Source organism: Pipistrellus kuhlii, unplaced genomic scaffold (assembly GCF_014108245.1).
Source record: "Pipistrellus kuhlii isolate mPipKuh1 unplaced genomic scaffold, mPipKuh1.p scaffold_m20_p_28, whole genome shotgun sequence".
Lineage (NCBI taxonomy): Eukaryota > Metazoa > Chordata > Mammalia > Chiroptera > Vespertilionidae > Pipistrellus > Pipistrellus kuhlii.
Window position 1 is genome coordinate 179,651 of NW_023425527.1, and position 26,624 is coordinate 206,274.

A 26,624-nucleotide genomic window follows, 5' to 3' on the forward strand; every position below is an offset into this window, starting at 1 on the left:
TATAAAGCGGCTGGTGTTAACATGTGTAAGGACAATTTTTCAGTTAGATTTGGTCAAATTCAATGGGGTTGGCAGTGTTTAGAATTTTGTTTCATTGGCATTGGAGAGTTAAGAAACTGGTGGCTGTACAATTATGTGTTATTTATAGCTTATTCTGACCCTTGAATTGCCTGTAATTATTGTTTTTACCATCATTCTTCAGGGTTTCTTTTTTGTGTTTTTTTTTAAAGCTTGCATATTCAGGCTTTCAAATGAGGATCCAAGTTGATGAGGCCAGGAACTAACAAAACTAGGATTTATATGGAAGGTGCATCTTCCTTCCTGTAGTATCAGGTATTGTCAAATATGTTTGTTGTTGTTGTTGTTGTTTGTTTTGCTTTTTGAGAGAGAGAAGAGTTGAGTAATTTAATTGGTAAACCAATTTTCATTGAATTGAAACATTTTTCATTGAATGAGTATTAATATATTGTAGAGTGAACTGCAAACATAAAAATACATTTTAAGATAGAAACTTTGATTAAACTGGACACTTCAGTAGTCTCCTAGGTATATGTTTTTATTTTTCTTTGCAATTGGGGTTACTTTTTGAAAAAGTTTGAGAGGCACAATGATGGATGTAAGTGTTGGAGTCATACAAATTTAGCTTTTATCACATCTCTGGAAATTACCAACTGTGAGACTTTCAGCAAGTTTACTGAGTTTTCTCACCTGCAAGTAGAAGGTAATATTTCATGGGGTTGTTGGAAAGATTAAATGAATACATATTAAGTATTTGGCACAGAAATGGTAGGTAATAAATCTTAGCTTCTTTCTCCATTTAAAAACATCCTAATGTGTGTATTCAGTTGAATGAAACCTAGCTCATCAAAGTGCTAATGCTGTGAGACTTTTTTAAAAAGTGCCTACAGCTCTAGCTGGTGTGGCTCAGTTGGTGGATCATCGTCCTGTGTACCAAAGGGGTTCTTAGTTCAATTCCTGGTCAGGACACCTGCCCAGGTTACCCCAACAGTGGGGTGGTGAGGGCCTGGGGTAGGGAGCAGATGAGATAGGGAGCGGATGGTGGGGGTGGGAGTGGGGGGGGAAGGGGACATATGTAATACTTTCAACAATAAAGATTAAAAAAAAAAAGAAGAAGAAGAAGAAGCCTAAACCGGTTTGGCTCAATGGATAGAGCGTCGGCTTGGGGACTGAAGGGTCCCGGGTTCGATTGCGGTCAAGGGCATGTACCTTGGTTGCGGGCATATCCCCAGTGGGGGGTGTGCAAGAGGCAGCTGATCGATGACTCTTTCTCATCGATGTTTCTAGCTTGCTATCTCTCTCCCTTCCTCTCTGTACAAAATCAATAAAATATATTTTAAAAAAAAAGAAGAAGAAAGCAAAAATACCTCTATCGGGCTTGGCTCAGTGGATAGAGCATCAGCCTGTGGACTCAAGGATACCAGGTTCGATTCCGGCCAAGAGCACTTGCCTGGGTTGCAGGCTCGATCCCCAGAAACTGGTGTGCAGGAGGCAGCCGATCAATGATTCTCTCTCATCACTGATGTTTCCATCTCTCTTCCCTTCCTCTCTGAAATCAAAAAAGAAATATATTCTTTTAAAAAGAAAGCAAAAATAAAAAGTGCTTACAATTTTAAAATGCCAAAGAAAAGTTGTTTTACATTTGTGATGTGATTTGATCTGAAAAACTCTGGCCTTGGTCATTGTGGCTCAGCTAGGCATAGTCTGGTACACTAGAAGGTTGCTGGTTCGTTCCCTGGTCAGGACCCATGCCTGAGTTGAGGGCTTGATCCCCTGGGTTGGGGTGTGCAGGAAGCAGCTGATAATGCGATTAATGTTTCGCTCTCACATTCATCAGTGTTTCTCTTCCTCTTTCCCGCTCACTTCCTTCCTCTCTCTCTCTCTCTCTCTCTCTCTCTCTCTCTCTCTCTCTCTCGCGCGCGCGCGCTCTCTCTCTCTCTCTCTCTCTCATAAAATTGATAATATATATATATATATATCTTTTAATATATTTTATTGATTTTGTACAGAGAGAGAGAGAGAGAGAGAGAGATTTAGAAACATCGATGAGAGAGTCATCGATCAGCTGCCTTTTGCACACCCCCCACCGGGGATATGCCCGCAACCAAGGCACATGCCCTTGACCGGAATCGAACCCGGGACCCTTCAGTCCCCAAGCCGACGCTCTATCCATTGAGCCAAACTGGTCTCGGCGATAAAATATATTTTATAAGAAACTCTGAATCAAACCCAGGGTCATGGCTCAGTGGTTGAGCTTTGACCTATGATCCAAGAGGTCATGATTCGATTCCCGGTCAGGGCACATATAGGAGGCAACTGATGGATGTTTCTCTCTCCCTAAAATCAATAAACATATCCTCGGGTGAGGATAAAAAAATTTTTTTTGCAATGATAAGTGAAAAACATTAAAATTCTCCACTCAAACAAGGTATACAATATTTCTTGTTATCCTTTTTTCTTTTTGTTTTGTTAAACAGTGAGAGCAAAATAACTTTCTGGAATATAAAGATAAGAGCTGATCCCAGCTGAAACCGGTTTGGCTCAGTGGATAGAGCGTAGGCCTGTGGACTCAAGGGTCCCTGGTTCGATTCCGGTCAAAGGCATTTTCCTTGGTTGCGGGAACATCCCCAGTAGGGGGTGTGTAAGTGGCAGCTGATCGATGATTCTCTTTCATCAATGTTTCTAACTCTCTATTCCTCTCTCTTCCTCTCTGTAAAAAGTCAATAAAATATATTTTATATATATAAAAAAAAGAGCTGATCCCAGCTGGTGTGGCTCAGCAGTTGAGTGTCAACCTATGAATCAGGACCTAGTCACAGTTTGATTCCTGATTAGGGCACAAGATTTCAGGCTCGATATGCAGTGAGGGGCGTGTAAGAGGCAGCCCACCGATAATTCTCTCTCATTATTAATGTTTTTATCTCTCTCTTCCTCTCTGAAATCAATAAAATATATTTTAAAAAATATTGGGAAAATAGGGTGATTCTGGTGTGAATCTTGTAGAGACAAAGACAAGTAAACTTGGAAACTCCAATTCTAATTTACAGTGAAGCAGAAAGGAGAGTATTGAGAAGGCTGAATATACATATCATTGCCTAAGATAGGATACCCTCTTCTCAAAGAGTGTATTATGATTTTAGGAGGGCTCAGGAATTGCTTGGAGGATGGATTCTCTGGTAGTCTTGTGCTGGATTTCATAGGCACCTGTGAAAAAAACAAAAAGGAAGACCCTTGCAGTGTTGTGGAAAGACACTTTTTTTTCATGAAGGTGGATTTTCAACTGTGAGGACCATGATCACACTCCCACAGGGGGGAGCTCTTTGACCTTGTCAGTGTGTGAGTGTAGGAGGGGTTGCTGTGTGAGCTTTTCCCTAGTTTTCTCAATTCAAAATTAGAATGAGTGTTTGTGCAACTGGATTTTCAAGTAAGGGTGATCGTTTGCTGTGTATGTGAAAGAGCACGTTTTGTACATGTCCTGGGAGCTTCGAACTGACAACCTATTTTTAGCAATACTTGGACTGGATTTTTAAATGTAGTTTTGCACATTTTCATTTTTTTCTGCCAAATTTCATCTTTTTAGACTTGCTTTTTCAGTTATGTAGAGCATGCTTGATGACCTGCGTGATGTCATTAGCTCCAAGCCCTTGAAGGAAAGAACAAATTCATACTGTTTATCTTTAAATCTCCCGAGTGTCTTTACCTTGGTTTCATTTGAACAGCACCACTAACTATACTAGGAAAAGGACTCGGTGAGATCATCAAAAGGGGCGTGGAATATGTAGATAAGCGCAGTGACTGCTGGTCATGCTTACAATACACATTATATTTCCTAAGATTTTTGAAGTATCCAGATATACAAACTATTGCTGCATGGTGATTGTAGTTTGAAAACTCTATTTCAGAACTAAGAAGGTCAATAGGATGCATGATAAAAGTGATCCTATCTTGAAAGTGATTTGAATCTGAGGATTAAGTGTCAGGCAACACTACCAACTCATACTTACCTGGCAGGGGAGATACCATGATCACGAAGGTGGTTTCCCCAGGGCGAGGCTCATCCATTGCACTCCGGATGTGCTGACCCCTGCGATTTCCCCAAATGTGGGAAACTCGACTGCATAATTTGTGGTAGTGGGGGACTGCGTTCGCGCTCTCCCCTGAATCAAGACAGTTTGAAAAGAAAGACCCAAAATTCACTTATTGCTTTTAACCTAAAGCACTGGTTATTGCAGTAAGTTGCTACAGAAGCATGCTAGTTTTATAAGTGATTCTGGAGGTCCGAAGCCAAGTGATAGGGCTATCTTTCTTTCTTTATATAAATCTTCATTGTTTTTGTTTTTTCTTCTTTTTCTCTTAATCTTTATTGTTGGAAGTGTTACATAGATCTTTTCCCTCCCTTTAACCCCTCCAGCCTGCTCCCTTCCCCTCCATCACACCCTCATCATCCCATTGTCTGTCCATGGATTATGCATATATGCATACAAATTCTTTGATCTCCTCCCACCTACCTCCGCAGCCTTCCCTGTGAGGTTTAATAGTCTCCTTGTTGAAAGTATTACACATGTCCCCTTCTTTCCCCCATTGATCCCCCCTCCAGCTCACTACCGCCCCCTGCACCAGGCCTACCTTTCTTATAGAGGAGAATTTGTCGCCTTACCTGTTTTGCTGTTTCAAGAGTCTTAAATCTTGACACATAACTCAACGAGATTGGTTTCTTAGAGTGTTGTCCAGATATGCTATGAACACATCAATAACTGGAACAGCCCATTTATGTTTCTCATTGATGTTTTTCAATTCAAAAAAAAATTTTTTTAATAGACTACATTTATATATTCTTTGTTTGTTGTCCCTTTCTCCACTTTCACAGCCAGCAATTTAGCATCTTCTCTAGGCTGTTATCATTCTGTCCTGTCCTTACATCTGTTTGTTTGGCCTGCCTGCTTCCCTCTTCCATTCTATTAGGACTCTGTAGTTACATTAGGTTCACCTGAATAACTCAAGGTATTCTTCTCAAATCCTTAATCATATCTGCAAAATCTCTTTTGCTACGAAGTAAGGCAATAATAGTCACAGGTTCCAGTGATTAGAACTCAGATATTTCAGCCTACCCCATCAACAAAACCCAAAGACAGATTTGTCAGGAGCTATAGAATTACACCATTACACCACTAAAATGTGCCTGAAATATGTAAATAAGCAGTGTCTTGTTCACATTGTACCTACATTTCTGATTTTTGCAAATATTACAGTATCCAAAATGTTATTGTCTGGCTTTTACTGAGATTTGGAGAAGTCTTTATTTTGTAAGTGATAGTATAGGAATAGCATGAAGAGAGTGATTGTATGTGTTTAGTTTTGGAATCTCCAGGAACTCATACTTATCTGGTAGGGGAGATACCATGGCCATGAAGGTGGTTTTCCCAGAGCGAGGCTCACTCATTGTATTCCAGGTGTGCGGACCTCTGTGATTTCCTCAAATGTGAAAAATTCAACTGCATAATTTGTGGTAGGGTGGGGCTGCATTCCTGCTTTCCCCTGTTTTATTCTACGTTCAACAGTAATGCATTTTGGTGTGAGCAACGGTTACTGCATGCATGTTCATTCACATATATACCACATTGTCTAGCAGAGTAGGGTGTAATTACTCTGTTGACCAGTCACTGAGCAACACTGGCCAGGCTTCATCTTTTTTAAATTTTTATTTATTGGTTTTGAAAAAGAGAGAGAAAGGGAAGGAGGAAGAGAGAAGAACATCCATCAGCAGTTCCATTCATTGGTTGATTCTTTTTTTTTTTTTTTTAATAAAAATATTTTATTGATTTTTTACAGGGAGGAAGAGAGAGTTAGAAACATCGGTCATCTGCCTCCTGCATACCCCCTATTGGGGATATGCCCGCAACCAACGTACATGCTCTTGACCGGAGAACCTGGGACCTTTCAGTCGACAGTCCGATGCTCTGTCCACTGAGCCAAACTGGTTCAGGCTCATTGGTTGATTCTTATAAGTGTCCTGACTGGGTTTTGAACTCACAACTTTAGTGTATAGGGACTATGCTCTAACCAACTGATCAACAAGACTCATGTACAAGTTTTCATATTTCTTGGGTATATAGCTAAGAGTGGAATTGCTGAGTCATATAGTAACTCTACATTTAACTTTTTGAGAAACTGTTTTCCAAGTGGTTGCACCATTTTACATTTCTACCAATAGTGTATAAGGGTTCCAGTTTTGTTTTGTTGTTTTTTTCACATCCTCAGCAACATTTGTATTATCTATCATTTTATTTATTTATTTTTAAAATATATTTTATTTATTTTTTTACAGAGAGGAAGGGAGAGGGATAAAGAGCTAGAAACATCGATGAGAGAGGAACATCGACCAGCTGCCTCCTGCACACCTCCCACTGGGGATGTGCCCGCAACCAATGTACATGCCCTTGACCGGAATCGAACCTGGGACCTCTCAGTCTGCAGGCTGACGCTCTATTTACTGAGCCAAACCGGTTTCGGCTTATCTGTCATTTTAATTCTAGCCATCCCACTGAGTGTGAAGTAATATTTCATAGTGGTTTTGATTTGCATTTCCCTAATGAGTAATGGTGTTAATCATCTTTTCATGTGTTCATTGGCTATTTGTATATTTTCTTTGAAGAAAAACCTATTTAGATCTTTTGCCCATTTTTAAATATCAAATTGGGTTGTCATTTTATTGAAGTGTGGCTTACAAATATTTTTTCCCATTCTGTGGGTTGTCAGTGTCCTTTGAAGAACGAAAGTTTGTAATTTTGATTCTTTTATCTAGGTTTTCCTTTGTCACTTGTGTTTTTGATGTCGGATATAAAAAACCATTTCCTGCCGAAACCGGTTTGGCTCAGTGGTAGAGCCTCGGCCTGCAGACTGAAAGGTCCCAGGTTCGATTCCGGTCAAGGGCATGTACGTTGGTTGCGGGCACATCCCCAGTAGGGGGTGTGCGTTGGTTGCGGGCACATCCCCAGTAGGGGGTGTGCAAGAGGCAGCTGGTCGATGTTTCTCTCTCATCGACGTTTCTAGCTCTCTATCTCTCTCCCTTCCTCTCTGTAAAAAAATAAATAAAATATATTTTTAAAAAATAATAATAAAGTAAAAAACAAAACAAAACAGTTCCTGCTTTAAGTGAATAGAGCATTGATCCTCAGACTGAAGGGTTCCAGGTTTGATTCAGGTCAATGACATGTACCTTGGTTGCAGCTCATTCCCCAATAGGTTGTGTGCCAGAGGCAACTGATCAATGTTTCTCTCATTGATGTTTCTGACTATACCTCTCTTCCTCTCTGTAAAATAAATAAAAAATATATTTAAAAAATAAATTATTTCCTATATTCTTGTATTTTTTATATATATGTATTGATTTCAGAGAAGAGATAGGGGGAGAAATAGAAACATCAATGATGAGAGAATCATTGATTGGCTGCCTCCTGCAATCTCCACAATGCGACCTGGGCATGTGCTGTGACCGGGAATCAAACCTGTGACCTCCTGGTTCATAGATGACGCTCAACCGCTGCTATTTTAAAAAAATCCAAGAATAGATATTTTGGGAAGTGGTGAATAAATAGGAACGGAGGGGAAAGAATATGTAAAATATGGTGATTACTGTTGTGGGTGACCCGCAAATGACGACCACCAGTCAGCCAAATTGGAATTTAGGAAGCCTTTATTACGAACTCGAGTCTGGGCTCACGTCTCAACTGACACAGCAGCGAGCAACGAGAGCCCCGACCCACTCTTAGCATGCTGCTTTTATCCCCGTCTTAGGGATGCCTGGCAGATTATGGTTGGCTAAAGTTTTAACAAAGAAAGGTCAGTTATAAGCTATAGAAAATTCCACTAGTACGGTAACAATTAAAGTTTATACAACACCTGGGGTGGGGGTTTATTTTCAGCTTAAGCAGTCTCTGTCTGACCTGTTTTGGTCTGTTTGTTCTGCCATGTGGCTACTGGAAACAGGGTGTGCCTGCCTGGGGGTTGAGCCTTGCAACAGAACTATTTTATGGCTAGCAGTTATGCTTAGCTAAAGGGTATCATGCTACATTCTTTGTTGTGGGTCTGGTTGCTCATTCCTTCCCTGGCCTGGAGCCCTGCTTCGACAGGGTCTTGCCAGCCACAACAATTACTATGGAATTTAAATGGGAAAATTTCAGATCATACAACTGTGACTGCAAAGATATCACAAAATAGCTTTCTGGCCCTGACTGGTGTTTCTCAGTGGTTAGAGCATAGGCTCTTGCATCAAAGAAAGGTCAAGGGTTCAATTCCCAGTCAAGGGCATGTACGTGGATTGCAGGTTCAATCCCTGGCCCCTGAAAGGGTGCATGTGGGAGGCAACCAATTGATGTATCTCTCCTACATCAGTGTTTTCTCTCTCTCTTTCCTCTCCTTCTTTCCCTCCCTCTCTTCCTTCCTTTTGCCCTTTCACCCCTCAATAAAACAATAACTGGAAAATACCCTCTGATGAGGATTAACAACAAAAAACAGCTTTCTGATTTTGCAGCTCATTCACTGACCCTTCCTAAGGCTAGTTTATGGTAGCAGAAGCTGGTATTTGGACTTGCTTTGGGTTATGATCTATTGAAAATCTAGTCCAGAAGATGCTCTGCCATTCCCACTCTCAGCAGTGTTTAGTTATAGTAAGTCTGAAATTCCTTTGGAGTCTACTATTGACTGTTTATATTAAAGCAGTGTTTCCCAAAGTGTGGTACGCATACCCCCAGGGGTACGGGAAGAGTTTGGTGGGGGTATGCTCTGCACCATGCTTAGCTGTGCCTAATTCTACGTTCTCATGAGTACAAGGGGTACTCAGCGTTACGAAAATTATAGAAGGGGTACACATATGTCAAAAATTTGGGAAACACTGTATTAAAGGGATGGCAAGCCTTTTAGTGAACCAGGATCCCAGATTGGGAGCATGCTGTTTGAATATTATTTATAAATTTCTGCTGGGGCTGAGACAAAGGTATGAGATGAACATTTGGAAGTGAGCTATAGAAAGGTCTAGTTGAATTCATAGCTAAGTTGACATCAGAAAAGTGGGTCCTTTTTTTGAGGCAGGAAGCATGCCAATTGAGAAAGGACTGGCCTTGTGAAGAATTGCCCCAATTACAGTGAGGAGAAGGAAGCCCTTGAAAAAAACTGGGGAAAGAGCAGAGGTGAGCATTGCAGTTAGGTGTCCCAAGAAAAAGCCACCGCTGATGGTGCTGAGGGATGGCAGAGTATGTGCACTTTCATAATCATTAGTCACTTATAACCTTGGAAAAACCCAGTGATTTTTCTACATTTGGTAGAACAGGGAGAAATGGAAAGAAAACAAGCATAATATGTGAACACTGAATTTCAATCCAGATCTTCGATTCCAAAACTCTCACTCTTTGCGATACACCCCACACAACAGGTAGCCAAGGCATTCTGGATTGGATGCCCTGCTCCTTCCTCCCTTCTGAGGAGGAAAGGGTACAAGGCTGGCGTGGACAGTGGGTCTCCAGGGACCCTAGAAGCCGGCTCAGGGCTAAATCGGCTTCATGCCCGTTTGCTCAAGGGACTTCACCCGGGGAGATCGGAAGACCTCCCGCTACAGCGAAAGCTGGGAGAGGGGAGACTTGGGTCAGGAAAATAACCTGGTAGACATCCCTAAATGCGGTGACTGAGAAGGAACCCATCTTCCCAGTCCTTCGCGATAGTGCGCAGCTGCGGATTCCGCCCCTCGAGGCTGCGCGTGACGTAACGCCGGGAGGCGGAGTATGTAAATTACACATTTAGGGCCATTTGGACCGTGTTCCCTGGGAAGATAAGCTTGTATTCCGCTGTTTCCAATACCAAGACATAGTACGAAAAGATGATTTTTTTAGTCGCTATATGTAGATAAAGGCCAATTAGAGCGGTTACATGAGTGACACGAACCTTACAGTGGTGTACGCAGCAGTGGGTAGTGCCGGGGACAATCCCAACTCATACTTACCTGGCAGGGGAGATACCATGATCACGAAGGTGGTTTTCCCAGGGCGAGGCTTATCCATTGCACTCCGGATGTGCTGACCCCTGCGATTTCCCCAAATGTGGGAAACTCGACTGCATAATTTGTGGTAGTGGGGGACTGCGTTCGCGCTCTCCCCTGGTAACGTGTGCAAACAATAGAATCTGAAGTTTTATTTGCTTTTATTTTATTCTCTTAACTCTATTTTGTGATTTGATTTGTAGCTTAGATGTACAAGGCAACAAAGGACTTGCTTTATTAGTTGATCCTGGATAGACCTGTTAGTTAGGATACAACCTAAACTGGCAGGTTAGCAGTGATCTGGGAGATTTGTAGGCGTGCCAGTGCTATCCTTACCCTTAGCAGGAGCTCTCCAAATAATTATTGTGCTGAGAGAGGGGCTGTGTTATTCTATATTGCTTATTCGTGGTCTTTGACTTGGTCACTGTAGTTGGTTGTTATATTCTGGGGTACAGGTAACTACAGTAATAATTACTGATAATGTCTTCATTCCTGGAGGGTGAATTAAAACAATGAGCCGAGACCGGTTTGGCTCAGTGGATAGAGCGTCCGCCTGCGGACTGAAGGGTCGGTCCCAGGTTCGATTTCGGTCAAGGGCATGTACATTGGTTGCCAAGGGCATGTACATTGGTTGCCGGCATATCCCCAGTAGGGGATGTGCAAGAGGCAGCTGATCGGTGTCTCTCTCTCATCGGTGTTTCTGACTCTATCCCTCTCTCTTCTTCTCTGTAAAAAATCAATAAAATATATTTAAAACATAAAAAAATAAATAAAAGTATAAAAATATTTTTTTTTAAAAAAACTATGACAGCTAAAAGATGGTAAAATCAGTTTGAAGTTATGTCTATCTGATGCTAAACCCTCTATGTTCAATACTAAGTACTATGTTCAATACTAAGTACTATGCAAAATAGTTGGTCCCCTCATTCTGAAGAAAAATATAGTCTGATATTATTGAAAGTCTGTAAATCTGTAACCTGTATCTCACACTCAGTAACATCATTTTTTTAAAAAATATATTTTTATTGATTTTGTACAGAGAGGAAGAGAGAGAGATAGAGAGTTAGAAACATCGATGAGAGAGAGTCATCGATCAGCTGCCTCTTGCACACCCCCCACTGGGGATATGCCCACAACCAAGGTACATGCCCTTGACTGGTATGGTACATGCCCTTGACTGGAATCGAACCCGGGACCTTTCATTCCCCAAGCCGATGCTCTATCTATTGAGCCAAACCGGTTTTGGCTCAGTAACATCATTTTAATGTACTGTCTTCTATCTGAAGTAATTTACCTTAAGGATACATATTTTTACAAAATTGCACTCATGGTATATATATATCATTTTATCTTTTGTCCTGTTAACCTTATAAATTTTTTCATGTTGTTTATTATATTACTGTTATGTTGGCTAAATAATCCACTTCTCTGTTACTTTGATATCTAGGGTTTGAGAGTGATTTTTATTTGTTTTGGTTTTTTTCAGTTATAAGTAAATCTGTGATGAATATCCTTGTGTTCAGGACATTGTCTTTCTCTAGAATTACATCCATTAGGTCAATTAAAAGAAATTTCTAGGTAAAAAGGTGTGAACATTTTTTGGCACTAGATGTATGTATATAATTATGGTTACATTTTTATTTTATTTTACTCTAAGTAATAAAGTTACAGAATATTTATGAGGGGGAAACATTAGTCCATAGTTCTTATTGACAATAATAAAATTATGTTAGTTTTCATTCTGATAAATTTCCTTTAAGTTTCTCAAACTTTGCCTTTTTAGAAACAGCTTAGATCAGAGTGATACCATTGTAATCAATAGTATTTATTCAATTTCATATTCTGGTGTTTTGTGGGTTTTTTGCATACAGGTAACTACAGTAATAATTACTGATAATGTCTTCATTCCTGGAGGGTGAATTAAAACAATGAGCCGAGACCGGTTTGGCTCAGTGGATAGAGCCAAATTTAGTTTTCAATATACAATTTAGTTTTCTCATTATTTTTCTTTTTAAAAAACTGTTTTTACTGATTTTAGAGAGGAAGGGAGAGAGAGAAACATCTGCCTTGGTTGTCTCCTGCACGCCCCTTCCTGGGGATTAAACCCACAATCTGCGCATGTGCTCTGACCCGGAATCCAACCAGGACCTGTTAGTGCACAAAATGATGCCCAACCGATTACCACACCAGCCAGGGCTTCCCTCTCGTTCTCAACTGGAAAGTCTTTATATAATAAACTACGAACTATGCAATTAAAGAGATCTAGACTTTGAAAGATTAAAGGAATCAAGGAAAGAAGTTTCTAAAATTTTTAAAAATATGTCACCACTATGCTGCCTTCCCCTCTGCGGGCCTGGAACCTCTACCTCCCAAGCTGCCTTGCCCGCAGCGCAGACGGAAGACTCGTTATAACAGACCCTATAACAGATCCGCGCCAGAACCTGTGCCCGGGAAGGCGAGGAACTGAAATCTGTCTCCAGATACGATTGTCTTCCGGATGGTCGCCCGGTCCAAATAGAGCGACTGTATCAGCTTCAAGTATCAGAGTGACGTAGAGTGAGAGGCGGGATATGTAGATGAGTAGCGCGGTGACTGCTGGTTCGAGTGTATTAACGGGGCAAAATTTCCTCTGGGTACCCAAAAGAATGTATCTTAGTTTCTGTCATAGTATTAACACTGAAGTTTAGAACCGAAGGGCAAAAGGACTCCCAGTATAATTAACCATGACTTCAAAGTGTGTTGAGGATGATGGTGAGGTGCCAGGCAAAGTGAGCAACTCATACTTACCTGGCAGGGGAGATACCATGATCACGAAGGTGGTTTTCCCAGGGCGAGGCTTATCCATTGCACTCCGGATGTGCTGACCCCTGCGATTTCCCCAAATGTGGGAAACTCGACTGCATAATTTGTGGTAGTGGGGGACTGCGTTCGCGCTCTCCCCTGGTTGGTTAGTTTTCAAGAGAAGAACTCTCAAAGCTACTTCTCCGAGAGAGAAACATCCGTGATGACAATCACTTGTCGGCATCCTTTTCTATTCGCACTGCTGGAGGTGGAGCCTGGAATCCTGGCTAGTGCTGTATTGACTGAAGCCGAACCAGCTAGGGCTCTCCTTTAAATAAAAAACATACTTTTATTGGTTTCAGAGAGGAAGAGAGGGATTGAAACATCAATGATGACAGAGTATCATTGACTGGCTGTCTTCTGCACACTCCCACTGGGGACCAAGCCTGCAACCCTTCAGTTTTCAGGCCGGCTCCTTTTTTTGTTGTTAAATTAGATACAAATAGTTATGTGGCTGCCTTTAATACATTAAGTACTATAAAGGCTTGTTTTTTGTTCCTGCTCATGATTTGTGGTATTTTGGCCCACTACTCATAGATTTTTTTGTTATAATAGGAACTTTTACTTACTGATTTGAGAGAGGAAAACATGGATCCAGTTGGTTGGTTTCTGTATGTCCCCCAAAGGAAGATTTCCAACCGAGGTACCTCTCCAGGTCCCTAGTTAAGTTTTCACTCTAGTTGTGGAGTAACCGTTGTTATGTGGAAGGGAAACTGAGTCTAAAATAGTGAAATGTGCTGAAACTGGTTTGGCTCAGTGGATAAAGCGTCAGCCTACGGACTGAAAGGTCCCTGGTTCGATTCCTACTGGGGATGTGCCCGCAACCAAGGTAAATGCCCTTGACTGGAATTGAACCTGGGACCCTTCAGTCCATAGGCCAACACTCTATCCACTGAGCCAAACCGGCTAGGACTATCAGTGTATAAATTAAGAAGAGTTACTTCTCAGTAACCTAAAGCCTCCTGGTGAAGACCTACCAAATGTGTCAGCTTTCATGGCTTTTCCTTTTCTTTTTCTTTTTTTTTTTTTTAATTGATTTTTTACAGAGAGGAAGGGAGAGGGAGAGAGAGTTAGAAACATCCATCAGGTGCTTCCTGCACACCTCCCACTGGGGATGCCCGCAACCAAAGTACATGCCCTTGACCGGAGTCGAACCTGGGACTTTTCAGTCCGCAGGCCAACGCTTTATCCACTGAGCTAAGCCGGTTTCGGCCATGGCTTTTCCTTTTACTTCACCTCATATCACACTCTCTGTGTCTCCCCATTGTGATGGCAGGACACACTTTTAGGTGGCTTATGTAGCAACTGTCACATTTGAGACATATGGTAGGTGCTGCACAAACACATGATTGCATGATGGTCAGGTGTGGATACCACATGTAGAAAGTTAAGATTTCTCAGCATGGTTCATATCATATACAGTAACCACTAACTACACAGCTTACTTGGTGCCAGATTTTTTACACATATTAGCTCATTTAAACCTCTCGGCAACTCTCAGACTATCATCATCCCCATTTACAGAGGAAAAAATTGAGGACTATCAAGGTTAAATAATTTTTTCAGGGCACATAGTTAGGGAGCAACAGAGCTTCAGAGTCTGAACTGTGTACCCAACCCACCATGTCATACTGTCTAAATACAATATTTACATCACACTGGGGATTGAGCTTGCAACTCAGGCAAGTGCCCTGGCCAGAAATTAAACAATGATGTCTGGGTTCATAGGTTGATGCTCAACCACTGAGCATACCAGCCAGACACAAACATGCTTATTTCTTTTTTTTTTCTTTTTCTTTTTAAAAATATATTTTATTGATTTTTGTACAGAGAGGAAGGGAGAGAGATAGTTAGAAACATTGATGAGAGAGAAACATCGATCAGTTGCCTCTTGCACATCCCCTACTGGGGATATGCCCACAACCAAGGTACATGCCCTTGACCAGAATCGAACCCGGGACCCTTTAGTCCCCAAGCCGACGCTCTATCCATTGAGCCAAACCGGTCTCAGCAAACATTCTTATTTCTAATTTTACTTCCTAGTAGTCATTACTGTTTCAGTCCTGAGAATTAGTAGAATTAGTAACAAATATATTCAGTTCTTTAATTTCAACAGTAACATTGAGAATAAACGTTAATATTGTAGAATTTCAGTAATCATCTCTCTAATCCTGTTCATTATAAATGAAAATGGGAGGGGGAAAAAAGTTAAAGAAATGTGTGTAAAATGTTTTTTTTAAGTTAAAACCAAAAAGAAGTGGTGAAATAATCCAAGTTGCTTGCTTGCATTTCTGATTCAGTTAGAATAAGCATGTTACTTTCTTTTGAAATAGGATGTCTCGGGCAGTTCAGCTTCCAGTTCCCTGTCCTGTTCGGCTTGGCTCCTTAAAGGATGACTCCTTGGAAGCTCAGCTCCATGAATATGTGAGAGAAGGGAGCTATATAAAAGTGAAGAAGATTCTTAAGAAAGGTAGGCCCTGTGTTGAAATGGCAGATGCAACTGGGTCCACTCTCCTGGATAGCATTGGAAGGAAAAGCAGGTCATTCCTAAAAAATATGAATTCTTGGGAAAATCAGAAATTAAATTAATAAGATGAGATGTTTCCTCCCAATGCCATCATATTGTTTAATAGAGGTCTTATGCTAGGGAATTATTAATACTGGCTTTTTAGCTACACCTCTCTGTATCCTATTTTTAGTGGATCTCTAGTGGTTATAATAATGTTTCTTTACTTAAAAAAAAAAATATATATATATATATATATATATATATATATATATAGATAGATAGATATATTATTGATTTTTTACAGAGAGGAAGGGAGAGGGATAGAGTCAGAAACATCGATGAGAGAGAAACATCGATCAGCTGCCTCTTGCATACCCCCTACTGGGTATGTGCCCGCAACCAAGGTATATGCCCTTGACTGGAATCGAACCCAGGACCCTTCAGTCCGCAGGCCGACGCTTTATCCACTGAGCCAAACCACTCATGGTATCTTTACTTTTTCACAGTCTACTTAATGTACCACTTCACATAATAAAAATTTAAACCATATAGGCTCATTTCTCCCCTTCCTTTATTATAAAGATTCCGTAAGTGTTATATTTGTATGAGTTTTGGACCCCATGATATAAGTTTATAATTTTTTATTTGAAGAATCATATATACTTTTAAAGAAATTAAGTGGTTTGACTATATGATTTTTTAAATATTTTTCCTGCCTGGGTTTGCTTACCTTGAATATGCAAATTAATATCTTTTACAAATTTGGGAACATTTCTGTCATTATTTCTTCTCCCTTCCTCTCTGAAATCAATAAAAACATATTAAAAATAAATAAATAGATAAAGCCTATCTAAATAGCTTATAAGGCCCTACATATCTGTCTCCTCTACCAGACCGTCTCCCTAATCTGTAAGGCAGGGACTTTCTAATTTGCTGGAGGCAATCCATCCAATCCATTCTAGTCCGTTACTCTTTCTGTTCCATTCTCTCCTCACCTTCTGGAAATCCACTTACATTTATGTCAGACTTTTTTGTATTGTCCCACAATCCTCAAAGCACTGTTAAGAATTTTCTTCTATTGTCAATTTGATGACTCTTCCTCTGTCGTATCTAATCTGCTCTTAACCTTACCCAGGTTCAATAACTTGCTAATTTACTTACCATTTCTGGTTTATTATAAAGGACATGTCCTATTCAGATATACCTCCACCTCAGTGCTTCATGTGCTCATCAGTCTGGAAGCCCTCTGAGCCTCATTGCTTAGGGGCTTTATGGCTTAATCACCTCTTTAAAGGTGATTGCCTAAGCAGGGTTGATTAAATCACTGGCCATTGGTGATTCAACTCAATCTCCAGTCCCTTTTCCCTGCTAAAGGTGGGGGCAGGGTTTGAGGTGCGGGGCAGTGGAGGAGCAGGAAGTTCCAGCCCTCTAACCCTGGCATGGTCTTGGTTTTTCTGTTGACCAGCCCCTCTCCTGAAGCTATCCAGTAACCCTCCTCTTTCTTTCAAGGCAAAGGAAACCTGGTCTCCCAAATTGGGGTACCTCTGTAGTAGGCAGTTCACCATGACCAGTAACAGGAACAGCATTTCCTTAACCTGTAGTGAGATGGCCTGACACCCTGGACCAGGTGATGCCTGGTGTGGTGGGCAGGATAATAGGATCTTGCTCTGGGTTGGAGTAAGTTGCCTGCAACATGTGATTGGCTGCTAGTAGGAAGCTCTATGTTAATAAGCCCTATGCTAATATTGTTATTTTGAAGTGTTTCTTGTAAATTTACAAGTGAAAGTGATGTTTTCAACTTTGCCATTGAATGGAATTTTTATAAACTATTAAGTAGCGCATAATTTTAAGGTTAAATTGACCTAAATAACATCACCTTGACTATAATGTGTATAGCTGCTGTAGACCCACCAGAAGCTGGGGACTCTGCACTAAGACTATACTTTCAGGGATCATTTCTATAGTTCGTTACTAGAGAAGTTCCTCTGATCGTGTAGAGCACCCGAAACCACGAGGAGGAGGCACAGCACTCCCTCCTGAGCGTGAAGCCGGCTTTTGGTGTTGCTTCTGCAACTGCCATCAGCCATTGATGATCGCTCTTCTCTTCCCTATGGGAGAGTAAGAGGGAGGGAGTGCAGTCTGAGTGGCTTTCCATTCCTTATGTTTAAATGTCAGTGTAATTCGTGATAATTATGAGTGGCTTGTAGCAGTCTTTAAAGGGTAATTCTTATTTTGCCAACATTTAAAGAAAGGACCTTTAAGGGGGACTTCAGCATTTGGCTTTGTAACTTACTGGTTGGTTCTAACATTTACTCCGACCTGGGGAAGCATTCTGAACAATTAGGGATGTGTTCCGTGGATGGGGTAAAGATCAGGTTTTACTGATTTTAGAGAGAGAGAATCGTCAAAGATGACGCCGAAACCGGTTTGGCTCAATGGATACAGCGTCGGCTTGGGACTGAAGGGTCCCGGGTTCGATTCCGGTTAGGGGCATGTACCTTGGTTGCGGGCATATCCCCAGTAGGGGGTGTGCAAGAGGCAGCTGATAGGTGTTTCTCATCGATGTTTCTAACTCTATCTCTCTCCCTTCCTCTCTGTAAAAAAATCAATAAAATATATTTTTTTAAAAAGAAAGAAAGAAAAAAAAAAACCCATCAAAGATGAGAATCATTGGTTGGCAGCCTCATACTGGGGATCGATCATCTGCTCTCAACCCGGGCATGTGAGTCCATCAGTGACTTCCAGGTTCATAGGTTAGATGCTCACACTTTTATTTTTTTCAACCATTATTTAGCATTTAATATATCTTTTTGGCACAATTCTTTGTTAATTTTCTGCATCTGGAGTTTTGGTTTGTTCCTTTTTGTTTTTTAATCATCCAAAGATATGTTTTTATTGAAGGGATTGGGGAAGAAGAGACTGCAATGGAAACGTGGATGGATTGCCTCCAGCAAATTAGAAAAGTCCCCCCTGCAGATTAGGGAGATGGTCTGGTAGGGGAGAGAGATATGCAGGGCTTTATAAGCTATTTAGATAAGCTTTATTTATTTATTTATTTTTAATATGTTTTTATTGATTTAAGAGAGGGAGAGGGGAAACCTGGGCATGCGCCCTCACCGTGGCGTCCTAGTTCAGCCACTGAGCTTACACCAAGCCGGCAAGATATGTTTCATTTTTGGCCCAAGAGCTGGGAAGCTAGGAAGCTTCAAGCAAGGGAATTATTTGTTTAAAAACAAAATTCAGCCCTGACCGGTTTGGCTCAGTAGATAGTAGATAGAGCGAGGGCCTGCGGACTCAAGGATCCCAGGTTCGATTCCGGTCAAGGGCATGTACCTTGGTTTCGGGCACATCCCCAGTGGGGAGGGTGCAGGAGGCAGCTGATTGGTGTTTCTAATTCTCTATCCCTCTCCCTTCCGCTCTGTAAAAATATCAATAAAATATATTTTAAAAACAAACAAACAAATAAACAAACAAAAAACAACACAAGATTCATCTCTGGCCAGTTTTGCTCAGTGGTAACAGTGTCACCCCGAGCACTGAAGGGTCTGATTCCTGGTCAAGGGCCCATACCTGGGTTGCAGGTTTGACTTTCTTGCCTTAACGGGGGTGCCTGTGGGAGGCAATCAATGTCTCATATTTATCCCTCCCCCCCTCCCTCCCTCCCTCCCTCCCTCCCTCCCCCCCTCCCTCCCTCCCTCAGGATTTCCTAATTTGCTGGAGGCAATCCCTCCCTCTCTCCCTCCCTCTCTCTCACCCTTCCACTCTCTAAAAATCAATGGAAAAGAAAATATCCTGAGAATTAACAAAAGCCCTGACCAGTTTGGCTCAGTGAATAGAGCATTGGGCTGCGGATTGAAGGGTCCCGGGTTCGATTCCTGTCAAGGGCATGCACCTTAGTTGCACGAGGCAGCTGATTGATGTTTCTCTCTCATCAATGTTTCCAACTCTCTATCCTTTCCTCTTTATATATATAAAAAAAATCAATAAAATATATTTAAAAGAAAAGAATTAACAACAAAACCCCCCACAAAATTCAAACAAGTATATCTAAGACCTAATCAGCTTTGTTAAGTAATTCATGAATTAGGCATCAGCCCATTTCCTGAGGGGTACAAAGCAAAGTTTTTATAGGAAGTAGGGTGTGCCAAAGGAGTTAGTAGTGCAAGAAATGAAAGGTTAATTTTTGGGATGGGATGTATTTTCTTAGGGGAAAGAGAAAGAGGTTTTTTAAAATTATGTAGATGGCCTCCTCTTAAAAAATTTTTTTTTGTTTTGTTTTTTTGTTTATTTAAAAGAGGAATGGGGAGGAAGTGATAGAAACATCAATGATGAGTGAGAATCGTGGATTGGTTGCCTCTCACAGGCCCCCTGCTGGGGATGGAGCCTGAATCAACCCCAATGGTGAACTCCTGGTTCATAGGTCCATGTTCAACGCTTAGCCACACTGGCTGGGGTGGGTTTTTTTCTTTTTCTTTAAATACATGTATGTATTGTCCTGCTTGTTTAAACACAATTTACAATTTTTATGTACCTAATGATCACTTGATTTGGAAAACATTTATATAGTCGAGGACAAAATAAAAAAACAGGGCGTGCTTTGCAAATGTCAGAGTTCTGCTTTGGGTCATGGCTTTTCTCTTCCACTTGCGTGTTTTTCTTGTGAAAGGTCTCCGCCTCCACGCAGAGGGCTAAACTGAGGCCTGGCCGCACCCCACACGCCCGCGCCTGCGCACTGGGCTGTAGTCCGCGCTCACGTGGTAAACGACGCTGCGGAAGTGGAACTGCGAGAGAAGCGGGGCGGGGTTGGTAATTAGTGGCGTGTGATTGGCTGTTTGACAATTGTATGTTAATTAAAGTGTCAGCTTGAACTGTTTTCGGGAATGCTAGAGGATTTAAAACACTTTGTCGAGCTTTCTGAATGAAAACTTTTGAGAGACTACATGGCAGTATATGTGTGGGTAGATAGCAGCACTTGAGAACATTTCGCCATCACTGTAATATGTGTGGGTTTCGTTCGCTCCGGAAAAGCGCGCTCCCGGTGGTTAAGACTATACTTTCAGGGATCATTTCTATAGTTCGTTACTAGAGAAGTTCCTCTGATCGTGTAGAGCACCCGAAACCACGAGGAGGAGGCGCAGCGTTCTTTCCTGAGCGTGAAGCCGGCTATCGGTGTTGCTTCTGTAACTGCCAATGGCCATTGATGATCGTTCTTCCCTTCCTTTGGGAGGGGAGAGGGAAAGAGCGCAGTCTGAGTGGTTTTCTTAAAGAGTACAAAGAAAAGGTATAAGCGATTTGGCTCGCACTTGGGGTTTGTATGGCTTTTCTGACCTTCCTGCTGGTTGGCCGTTGAGTTTTCTCTGCCACAAACAGCATGGTGTAGGAGGTGAAATTCGCCTAACTTTCATTTCAGCTCAGGTCTGGGTAGGCGCCAAAGGTACTGCTCATAGGGAGGTTGTACGGAGAAAAGCTATAGCAGATGAAACCCTGGTTGTGAATAATACAGTTGGTATTGATTAAAGGTGATGGGGTAGCGCGTAAATCCTTTTCACGAAGATGGCGCCGAAAGCGAAGAAGGAAGCCCCTGCTCCTCCCAAAGCCGAAGACAAAGCAAAGGCTTTGAGAGCAAAGAAAGCAGTGTTGAAAGGCGTCCACAGCCACACACACACACACACATACACACACAAAAGATCCGCACGTCACCCACCTTCCGACGGCCAAAGACACCAAGGCTCCGGGGGCGGCCTAAATATCCTCGGAAGAGCGTACCCAGGAGAAACAAGCTTGACCACTATGCTATCATCAATTTCCCCCTGACTACCATGAAGAGATAGAAGACAATAATACACTTGTGTTCACTGTGGATGTCAAGGCCAACAAGCACCAGATCAAACAGGCTGTGAAGAAGCTCTATGATATTGATGTGGCCAGGTCAACACCCAGATCAGGCCTGATGGCAAGAAGGCATATGTTCAACTGGCTCCTGACTATGATGCTTTGGATGTTGCCAACAAAAGTAGAATCATCTAAACTTGAGTCCAGCTGCCTAATTCTAAATATAAAAATTTTACACTGTAAAAAAAAAAAAAAAAAGATGGTGTAGTTATTTCAGTAATACCCAAACCCAAGTTTCCCTGTCTCTAACCCCTTTGTAATTATGGGTCCTACAGAAGCCAAACCATTCACAGAAATGCTTCCTGGAATACTATGTCAGCTTGGTGCTGACACCTTAACAAACTTTAGGAAGTTAGCAGAACAATTAATTGCCTGGGTGTGTTGGATAACAAAGCCCCCAAACCAGAAGACATTGCAGAGGAAGATGATGATGTTCCAGATCTTGTAGAAAATTCTGATGAGGCATCAAAGAATGAAGCTAACTTTGGTGTTTACTGAGTCAAGCCAGCTCACATAGGGCTTTTCTTTCTTGAGAAACAGTTTGCAGTAGTAATACATATAAGTGCTGTAAAAGAAATTTTGATTTTTTTTTTTTTTTTTTGCCCCTTCATATGAATTTTCCTCGTTTTATCTCAGAAAATGTCCCGTTGTTTACACTGATCCTTGTATTTGCTTTGTAGGAATTTATGTTGATGCAGTTAACTCCTTGGGCCAGACAGCACTTTTTCTTGCATCATTATTGGGCCTTACAAAATTAGTTGACATTCTGGTGGATTATGGATCAGATCCAAATCAGTAAGTAATAATTTTCTATTATCTAGAAAATAAATAGTAATGTATGCTTTTAAGTCGAGTTAGGGCATTTGGAAACTAATCTGACAAGATATTAAAATAACTTTTACTAACTTATGTCAATGACATACAGTTGTATGTGTATGTTGAAACATACCTTCAACTGTTAATAAAAGCATTTTTACTTGGTCCTATGAAATAAGTGAAACTTATTTAGTCATTCATTCACTTATTAACTAGTTAGTCATTAACAGCATGATTTCATATTTTACCACAGGTTATAATTTGTATGATTTATTTAGGCAGTTTTTACCAATTAATATACTTGACATCACTTTATCAGGATGATTTTTGCCTGGTTCTTGTAGTTGTGATTTAACAGAATCTGTGATTAATAGTTGGTCCAAATTTTAATGTGGAACAGCAATGAATTTTAATGTGTTCAGTAATGAATCAGCTTTTCTGAACACTTTTGATTTTCCCAGAGCCATTTCAAACATCAAGCTCTCTAGATCTTTACAACTACCTCCTGGACAGAGATGAGACAGCATGTATTTTTACAGTTCACACTGGATAGAAACAGTTTGAATGCTTACATGATTCCATCTAATTTTCATAGTTATGCCAGAATGTGAACGAACCATAAAAGCCATATAGTACCTATCCATATTACATAAAGAAGTCCTGTTCAAGGTATTTAACAAGCCATATTGATGTCAAAAAGTTTTACTTTTCTGTTGTTCTCTTTTCTGTTATAAGATTGCTTACTTAGTGGGAGAAAATTTCGGAAAAAGAAAACAACAACAACACAAAAAACAATCAGTATGAGAATTTTGTAACCAAGAAATAATACAAAGAAAATTTTGGCTGTGTTTCCATCCAGAATTTCTCTTGACTAACATACAAGCTCCTGTCTCTACCGTATTGTTTAATTTCAAAGGTCAGAAATAAAGGACTTGGTCACCTGATGTTTGCAGAAAACAGCTCTGTAGGGAGGCCATTTGGGACTCCCTGCAGTTCCACAACCAAAAATGCAACATTTTCTAGTCATTTGCATTTATATTTGTTTTGTAGAGGTTTATGGCTGTTTTCCTCTTTTTAAAAATTGATTATTGATTTTTTTTGATGATTATTGATTTTAGAGAGAGAGAGAAACATGGATTTATTGTTCCACATACTTATGCCTCATTAGTTGATTCTTGTATGTGTCCTGACTGAGGGGATTGAACTTGCAACCTTTGCATATCAGGATGATGCTCTAACCAACTCAGCTATCCAGCAAGGGTACTGATTCTTTAAAGATTAAGTCATTTAACGCTAGTGTTTCAGCCCTGACTCGGGTCGGTTGGTTGGAGCAGCATCCCTATGTGCCAGGATTAAAGATCCTGTACCAGTCAGGACACATGCAAGAATCAACCAATGAATATATAAATAAGAGGAACAACAAATCCATGGCCTCTCTGTCCATCTCTCTCTCTCAAAATCAAATAAATTTTTTAAAAAAGATTTCAGATTAGGGAACTAATGCCCAGAGATTTTAAGTGAAAGGTTTATTTGGTATAAAAAAATTTCTTTCTTTCTTTTTTAGCATTCATGAGAAATGAAAAATAATGTCCTCTCTCTTCCCTCATCCCTCATTACTGTTTATGGGAAGAATGATTAGAAGGTTGTAAAACATTATACAAATGTGTTTTTATAGCAGAGAGATACTATGGTTTTCAAGCACAGTGTACTGCACTGCTTGTCAAACCCAGCAATAGAAGCTGGCTCAAAACGAGCCATCCCAGGTTCCCAGATGCCTGGGGACAGGCAGCGTGGTGGTGTCACCTGGGGAACTTGTGAAAAACACACATTCCTTCCCAGCCAGTGTGGCTCTGAGGTTGAGCATCATCCTATGAACCAGGAGGTCACGGTTCGATTCCGGTCAGGGCACATGCCCGGGTTGTGGGCTGATCCCCCGTGTGGGGCATGCAGGAGGCAGCTGATCAATGTTGATGTCAATGTTTGTTTCTCCTGCTCCCTTCTTCTCTCTCTAAAATCAATAAAAACAAAAACAGTTTTTAAAAAAAGTAGGTTTACAGTTGTGAGTACACAAAATAGTTTATTCTTATATTATTGTTTATTAATTGTTTTTTTATTTTTCATAGGAACAACTGCAGAGCTACTTTTGCCCTACCCTGTATGTTCTCAAATGGAAATTTTTTCAAAATATATATTGAGTGCAGAACAGTTTATATAACACATTCTTATTCTACCTGTATATGCACAGGACATTTCTGGGAGGGTACAAAGACGTATATAGTGATTGCCTCTGGGCAAGAGATCTGTGGGGTCTGGAGTTGGGAGAATGTTCTTATGTTTCTTTCTTTTTTAAATATATTTTATTGATTTTTTACAGAGAGGAAGAGAGAGGGATAGAGTTAGAAACATCCACGAGAATCATCGATCAGCTGCCTCTTGCACACCCCCTACTGGGGATGTGCCTGCCACCAAGGTACATGCCCTTGACTGGAATCGAACCTGGGACCTTTCAGTCCACAGGCCGACGCTCTGTCCACTGAGCCAAACCGGTTTTGGCTGTTCTTATGTTTCTTATCTCTTTCTCCTTCTTATTTGACTTCTCTTTCCCCATTTGTGTGTTTGCTTTTATTTTCTTTAAAAAAAAGTTTTTGTTGATTTCAGAGAGGAAGGGAGAGATAGAAACATCAATGATGGGAAAGAATCATCAACCAGCTGCCTCCTGCACGCCCCCTACTGGGGATAGAGTCCACAGCTCGGGCATGTGCCCTGACGGAATCGAACCACACCCTTCTGGTTCACCGAGCCCCACCGGGTCAGCTGTGTTTGTTTTCAGATAGAGAGAGCTCTCCAGGTGATTCTGTCATGAGCACGTTAGGAAACCACAGCTACAGATCACATCTCGCTGTATCTTGTACACAGTAAGGGCCAACATAGTTTATTGGCTTTGGTTAAGTTTTTCTGACTTGTATAATAGATCCTTCTTGACCACATTGCTCATCCAAGGTCTGTGGGCCTCTACTGAGGGATTCGGGAGACAGAGACCTTCTGTCGCCCAGGCCTCAGCAAACAGAATTGTTTTCAGGGCAGCCAGTGCCAGGGGTGAGGGAAGGAACACCAATGGAACCACATCCATACCCGGTGTGGCCCTCAGCTTTGCCCTTCTGGTTCCTCACTTAAACTTGGGAAATGATAGTGCCTTGAGGGGCAGAGGTAAGAACGGAGAAAGGGTATGTGTGCAAAGCTCATTTTGTCACAGAGCAGGGACCTTCCAAATGGCCCGATTATAATCCTCATCGCCAAAGGTCGCCTCTGTAGGAAGGAGCCTCGTGTCACCCATTGACTTGCCCCCTGCTCTGTGGAAGGGAGGGTGTTGCCATGGACGCGCCTGTATCCCCTCCAGCCGCTGCTTTGACGGGAGCACCCCTGTGCATGCAGCAGCGTTTTCAGGCAACCAGTGGATCCTCAGCAAACTGCTGGACGCAGGGGGTGACCTTCGGCTCCATGACGAGAAGGGCCAAAGCCCGCAGGGATGGGCCCTGACGGCAGGGAAGGAGTGCAGCTCTGCGGTAAGGCGGCCCCTCTCAGCCACCCTCAGGGCCAAGCACTGGGCGGGGAGCCAGGAGCCAGGGCTAGAGGCTGGTCCTGGGACGGCACAAGAAGGGGAGGCGGACAGTTTCTCCCCTCACTGCCCTTCGTCTGTTCTCTAGCTCATTAGCTGTCAGAACTTGGACAAATAATTTCACTCTTCCTGCCTCGTTTCTTCATCTGTTGAAGGAGGAGGGAATTGGAGGAAATCCCTGAAAACATTTCAGACCTTTGGAAAATCACCTAGACCTTCCCTTTCCTGTTGGGGTGGGGGGTCCCAGCTCCTAGACCGTTCACCTCAGCCCACCTCCCAGTTCCCCTGAAGGGCGGGAGCCCCTCGCTGTGTGGCACTGAGCCTCTCTGTGGTGTTGCAGATGGTGGAGTTCATGCGTCGCTGCACCTCACACATGCAGGCCACTGTCCAGGACTTCTCCTGCGACCTCCTGAAGAAGATCGACTCCAGTCAGCGGCTCGTCTGCAGCCTGCCCCGGTTCGGGGGCCTCATGCAGGGGTGAGAGCTGCCTCGAGCAGAGTGGGACCCTGCGTCTCCCCCGCCTCCTCACAGGCCCCTGCAGCATGGGCACTACGTCCCTGCCAGCCTCTGGCTCACCCACAGCAGTGAGCTCTGAAGGAGATGTGGCCGCTGGAGAAGGACGGCCATTCTCCTTCCGGGAATGCCCAGGGCACTGAGTTCTGGGCTCCCGTGGAGATGCCCTGTGCTCAGCAGAGAAGGAACTCCTCAGGTCTGGGCAGAGCAGAAAGCCCTTCCTCAGAGCTTTGTTGCTGTTTTGATATCTCAAACCTTGGAAAGCATTTATTTAGAACTAAGGTTGCAAATGACCACAAATGCTTAATTTACAGTTCCTCAGGCTATTTTGAGCCGTGTGAGAGACTTGCTGCTAACTTGGGGTGGGCAGCTGCAGGAGATGGGCCACAGGC

At 42.0% G+C, this 26,624-nt stretch overlaps 1 protein-coding gene, 6 non-coding genes and 1 pseudogene across 8 annotated transcripts in view; all 8 read left to right on the plus strand.

Moving 5' to 3' along the window:
• Window positions 1-4,014: 4,014 nt before the first annotated feature.
• Window positions 4,015-4,178, plus strand: LOC118728128. The gene has a single exon (XR_004990796.1). It is a non-coding gene; the product is annotated as a U1 spliceosomal RNA (small nuclear RNA).
• A 1,214-nt stretch (window positions 4,179-5,392) lies between these two features.
• On the plus strand, window positions 5,393-5,556 carry LOC118728129. Its single transcript, XR_004990797.1, has one exon. It is a non-coding gene; the product is annotated as a U1 spliceosomal RNA (small nuclear RNA).
• Window positions 5,557-10,001: 4,445 nt separating this feature from the next.
• LOC118728139 lies at window positions 10,002-10,165 on the plus strand. The gene has a single exon (XR_004990806.1). It is a non-coding gene; the product is annotated as a U1 spliceosomal RNA (small nuclear RNA).
• Window positions 10,166-12,824: 2,659 nt separating this feature from the next.
• Window positions 12,825-12,988, plus strand: LOC118728127. Its single transcript, XR_004990795.1, has one exon. It is a non-coding gene; the product is annotated as a U1 spliceosomal RNA (small nuclear RNA).
• Window positions 12,989-15,062: 2,074 nt separating this feature from the next.
• TEX14 (testis expressed 14, intercellular bridge forming factor) overlaps window positions 15,063-26,624 on the plus strand; it is a 65,434-nt gene continuing 53,872 nt past the window's right edge. Inside the window, exons 1-4 of one of the 2 annotated variants that reach the window (XM_036454183.2) lie at window positions 15,063-15,356; window positions 21,968-22,082; window positions 25,501-25,666; window positions 26,060-26,196. In XM_036454183.2, coding sequence (XP_036310076.2) covers window positions 15,221-15,356; window positions 21,968-22,082; window positions 25,501-25,666; window positions 26,060-26,196 — 554 coding nt within the window. In that variant the 5' untranslated portion in view covers window positions 15,063-15,220. The remainder of the gene's footprint in view (window positions 15,357-21,967; window positions 22,083-25,500; window positions 25,667-26,059; window positions 26,197-26,624) is intronic. The other variant, XM_045587310.1, reaches the window with a different exon arrangement.
• LOC118728131 lies at window positions 17,329-17,543 on the plus strand. Its single transcript, XR_004990799.1, has one exon. It is a non-coding gene; the product is annotated as a small nucleolar RNA U3 (small nucleolar RNA).
• Window positions 20,440-20,652, plus strand: LOC118728132. Its single transcript, XR_004990800.1, has one exon. It is a non-coding gene; the product is annotated as a small nucleolar RNA U3 (small nucleolar RNA).
• LOC118728030 lies at window positions 20,919-21,479 on the plus strand (annotated as a pseudogene).